This window comes from Ramularia collo-cygni, assembly GCF_900074925.1.
Source record: "Ramularia collo-cygni strain URUG2 genome assembly, contig: RCC_scaffold50, whole genome shotgun sequence".
NCBI classification, from domain to species: Eukaryota; Fungi; Ascomycota; class Dothideomycetes; order Mycosphaerellales; family Mycosphaerellaceae; genus Ramularia; species Ramularia collo-cygni.
The window spans coordinates 1-5019 of record NW_019716304.1 but is presented as its reverse complement, the minus strand read 5'-3'; the positions used below and the strand labels follow the sequence as shown (position 1 = coordinate 5019).

The 5019-nt window shown below is 48.8% G+C and overlaps 2 protein-coding genes; one reads left to right on the top strand and one right to left on the bottom strand.

Moving 5' to 3' along the window:
- Nucleotides 1-850: 850 nt before the first annotated feature.
- RCC_11544 (uncharacterized protein) lies at nucleotides 851-1465 on the bottom strand (the record flags this gene model as incomplete). Its single annotated transcript, XM_023776765.1, has 1 exon — nucleotides 851-1465. The coding sequence occupies one exon, from the start codon at nucleotides 1463-1465 to the stop codon at nucleotides 851-853; it is 615 nt and encodes a 204-aa protein (XP_023632533.1).
- A 614-nt stretch (nucleotides 1466-2079) lies between these two features.
- RCC_11543 (uncharacterized protein) lies at nucleotides 2080-3409 on the top strand (the record flags this gene model as incomplete). XM_023776764.1 has 3 exons in its annotated part: nucleotides 2080-2409; nucleotides 2461-2745; nucleotides 2801-3409. 3 exons carry the CDS (start codon nucleotides 2080-2082, stop codon nucleotides 3407-3409), a joined length of 1224 nt encoding a protein of 407 aa, XP_023632532.1.
- Between the last annotated feature and the right edge of the window lie 1610 nt (nucleotides 3410-5019).

The following is a 5019-nucleotide window of genomic DNA, read 5'->3' as shown; positions in this document are numbered from 1 at the left end:
CTTCTTACCCTTACGCTCGTAGTAATAGTAGTAGTACGTACTTATACTATCCTTCTCGGACACTAACTACTTACCGTATTACTATATCGTGCTCTTACGCTTCCTTAGGTCCTTATTACTAGTAGTAGTAAGCTAGCGTAGGTAGCGCTACCCTCGAATAGTAACGTAGTTTAGTAGGTTTAGTTTGTCGTATCTATCGTTTAGAGGGTAAAGAGTTACTTAATTAGTAACGCCCTTACTTAGAACCGGCTAGCCGCTAAATAGCATTAAATTAATAATAATATAGATAATAATCACTTACTTAAGAAGGCCGGAACAAAGATAATACGGACCTCCGCACTAAATAGAGCTAATCGGAAGCGTTCCCTATTAGTTACCGGTAACTAACTACCCTCTAACCAACTATAACCAACAGGCTATTAATAGCTAACTACACTAACCATCAACTAACCAACTAACCACCACCAACCAAGTTAACCATACCAACAAGCACACTAGTCGATAGGAGACTTTAGTCAGTATTCTTGATAATGGCAAGCGGCCTAGTCGATTTTCAGAGACTGTTCTTGTTCAGAGTATATTGCTGGAGGGGCCCAGCTGTCTTAGGAGTCGAGAAAGCGTACTATCGCACACAGGTAATGTGCATGGACATGACCTCGCAAAAGTGCCGTCGAAATAAAGCTGAAGGATGTCCACGAGGTTGTAGTGAAATGGTCGAAGTCTGACCTTGATCTTCTTTGTGCGCTCGCACACACTTCACGGAAGAGCAGCATTCCGACAGAGATCAACAGACGAGGACGCATCATCGTGCCATTCTTCAAACAGTCAAAACAGACCTCACCTCCATTCTTTAACTGTCACAAACGCTCAGCACCTTTGACTCCATCTGCTTGCTTGTCCGTGACAGGGCGGTCCGCTGGAAACATGGCCGAGACTTGCCAGCAACGGATGTGCAGCCTTGCCAAGAAGCAGGAATCCCAGGAAAAAGGACAAGCATGTACCTTACCGCCGTAACGACATCCCAAGACCATGTTTCCCCATATATTTCCTCCGAGGCTGCCAGAAGGCCTGCTGACGGTGATTGAAATCTCCATCGATCTGTCGATGAGCGATGGACGGACAGATCGATCTCGATTCTCCAGGCAAACAACACCACGTGTCGCTCGCTCATCGACCATGCAGCTCCACGAAGCCAGAGAGGGGCAAAACGGAAGATGGCGTTGTGGCTATATGCCTCGGTGTCAGCACAAGGCAAGTCGTTTTGATTCGTTGTTGATGTTATTGCAGTGCTGCCGTCTGCTCGCTTCATCTTCTCGGTGGCGTGTGCGCCAACTCCACATTCTCCACTGTCGATCACCCCCGAAAACGGATCGTCATTGATCGCCGCCTTGGCTTCCTCTTTCAACTCCCTTGCAATTTTCAAGGCGCCATGCGAACGCACGTACACACCATGTGGTATGCACATGGCATTGCATCGCATTCACCCTATTCACCGCTAGTTCAAATCCTTTTCCATTTATTGAATACTTCACTGTAAAATATACATCCTCAGTGTGTTCGCAAAACCCGACTTTCAGCCAAGCGAGACGGACGCTACCGTACGCCTCCACCCAGCCAAGCATAGGCAATACGAGGCCAAGCGAGACCCAGAACCTGGTTGAAGCGGTGCCAAATTCCGCCAACTTCCTAGCTCTCCACCTATAGCGGACTAAAGGACACGATCTGACCAATTGCCACGATGCTGACCACCACCTCGCCAACTATACGGCGCCTCACGTACAATGACCTGCCCGAAACAGCTACCACTGGTGAACATTTGCATGCACAGTCAGTCAAGCAGTGCCAAATATCGCCTCTCGTCAAGTCTTTCTTGTCGCTGCGGAGAAGAACGCCTTGTTGTTTTTACTGTGGCTGATGCCTCGGTGTACTCTTGTAARCATGGCAAGTCGTAGCTGACTTTTGGAGAGATGGTATGAAGTCAGTGGGTGATCAGCATGTCTATAAATCCCTTCCTTGCACCACCACCCATCGCAGAACGACAATCTCCAACAAGACATCTTCACATTCTACACCCTCAAGATGAAGTACTCTCTCGCCTTGTCGCTACTTTCAGCAAACGCAGCAGTAGCCTTCCCCTGGGTCCGCGACGTCCCCGGCGTCAACTCCGCACCCCTTGTCGCACGCCAGCAAAATCCAGAGCCAGGTGGTCCAGGATCTGCCGAGACCTGCCCTTTCAACGCAAACCATGTCCCAGCACCCGAAGTGACGAGCCAATTCCCATACAACAACGCAAAGAACGGCAAGAAGGGGAATGAGAAGGGAGGATACCAAGTCCCAGCTCCTGGGGATAAAGTCCATCGCTTCATCGCCCCGACTGCTCGAGATATCCGTGGACCTTGTCCAGGCTTGGTGAGTGTGATACATATACAGTGCATTGTATACCTTGCTGACAATGTGAAGAACACCGCTGCGAACCACGGCTTTCTAGCCCGTGATGGTGTCGTCACATTCAACGAGCTCGTCAACGCTCAGCAGAATGTCTACAACGTCGGATACGATCTCTCCCTCCTTTTAGCCTTCCTCGGTCTCCAAGCCGACGGTGACCTCGTCACTCAAAAGCTCTCTCTCGGATGCGACGCCACCACTCGAACCAGTATCGCCCCAGCACTGACAGGATCGCAACCCGGTCTTGCAGGCCACAACAAATTCGAAGCAGACACCTCCCTAACCCGTAACGACTTCTTCGTAAGCATCATCCCCCACACCACTCTCYAAATATTATCGACTAACCACCTCACAGACCGGCGGAGGCGACAACTTCAGTTTCAACCGCACCCTCTTCAACATGATGTCCGCCAGCACATCCGGAAATTTCAACCGCGAAAACCTCGCCATCTACCGTCGAGAACGCTGGAACCAATCCGTATCCGAAAACCCAAATTTCTTCTTCGGTCCCTTATCCCTCCTCCTCTTCGGCGCCGCATCTTTCCTCTACGAACTCTTCCCCTCAGGTTCCAATGGCTACCGTCCAGACCAAGCAACAATGAACAGCTTCTTCATCGACGAACGCCTCCCCGCCAATTACATCAACCGCGTGGAACCTTATAGTAACGGGGATGTAACCAAGGAGATTCTCGCCATGTATCTCGCTGCTCCGGTTCCTTTTGGGGGGAACACCGGTGATGGATCTTTTGTTACGATTAATTATAATGCTATTAAAGATGGGAAGTTGGAATTGAACCCTACGGCTCCGGGGGTGGCTTGTTTGTTGTATCAGCTTGCTTCTGGACAGATTCCTTCGACGCTTAATGGGGTTGTTACGCCTACGGTTGAGGCGCTGGCGTTTCTTGCTACGAGGATTTCTCCGGAGTTTGATAATTTGGGGTGTGCGCGTGCTCTTACGAAGTAGAGGGACTGGGTGCCGAGGAAGTGGGAAAGGGAGTTTTTTGGGGGATGGGTGGGGTTGGGGGGATGATGATTACGATGAGAGAGATATAGCGAAAATGAATTAGGATTGGGAAATGTTGCATTCATGCTGATCTTGTGTCGTCTTTTTCACACTTTCGCAGGAGATCTCTATACTGTGTGACTGACTATACGTATACTTTGTGAGGATTTTTTCACCCCAGTCAAATCAGTGATGAAACATGGCGCCGGGAAGCACAGCCATCAATTGAGTGATAAACAAAAAACAACATTTACTTTCCACTTACTTCCATCTCTGGCAATGTCTGTTGGATGTGAGCCCATCAGACAAAATCAGTTTGGCAGTGACCCAAATTCCCGACTGGCGTAACAGGACGCTATTGCCACAACGAGGAACTCCAATAAACTCAAATCCCCCAAAACAGCAATCAATCCACACAAGTAATACCAGCGAGGATGTAAGTTCTAGACAAAAAAAAACATGCCAAGTGTTGAATGAAAGGATTGCGGAATGTAGCAGAACAGAGGAGATGTTTTCGCAGTGGGACGAGCGCTGTACATTGCCTTTGAACAAAGAATTAACTGTCTTCGAAGGGATTGTATTGAGCAGTGCAATGTCGCCAATGTACCACCATCATTGCAGTAGTTGGGAGTAAGGCTGGTGTTAAGAAGAACTCATTACGTCCAAGCGATGAGACACGTGAAGTTCTGTATTGCTACAGGTCTGGATATCGAAGAGTTCGGTATGCATGGTGACTAGCTGGCTATTTGAGTTGTATCAGCGGGCTGTACATAGTGACGCTTTCCCAATGACTGCTTAATGACCGGGTCAATGACCGCTTAATGACCGCTTAATGGTCTCTCAAGGCAGGATTAATGGCCTCTTCATCTCTTCACGGCCTCTTCATGACCTCTCAGTAGTCCTATACCAATGGCTCTTTGAGAAGGTCAATGTTCTTCAGTATTTCCTCGAAGAGAGTTCCCTGTGCTAGCCTTGGCTTTTTGCTATCTTTGCTTCGTGGTCGCTTCGAGCCGGGATATCGCTCAGTCGTTGCACTTGCGCATTTGAGATGACGATATTGAGAATGAATCAGTGCTTGCTCCTGTGTTCACCAATTGGGATGTATGATGGGATCCAGGCTAAGGTTCTTCAGTATTTCCCTCGAAAAGAGAGTTCACTATGCCAGCTGGGCTTCTCACTGTTCTTGCTTCGTGGTTGCTTTGAAATGTTATATCGTTCGATCGTGGGACTTATGCGTTTGAGATGAGGATATAGAGAATTAAGGGGGGTGCACGCTACATTGTTTATCGATCGGGATGTGTGATGGAACTCAGGCTCAGGTATCGTGCAGAATCGCTGTTGCGTGTATTGCAAGAGGTAAGGCAAAGTATGACCGATTGATAGTCCGGCTCGAGAGTCGTGACATGAGAGATTGACAATAAGCTCAAGAACCCCAGTCCAGATCCCAGCGCCACGATCAGAATCACCTCCTTGCCACCTCCTTGCCACCTCCCTGCCACCTTCTTGCCACTCGATTGCCGTAACCCTCCACAGCCCAACCCTTGAAATTGAACATTCATCCCTTCCTTGGC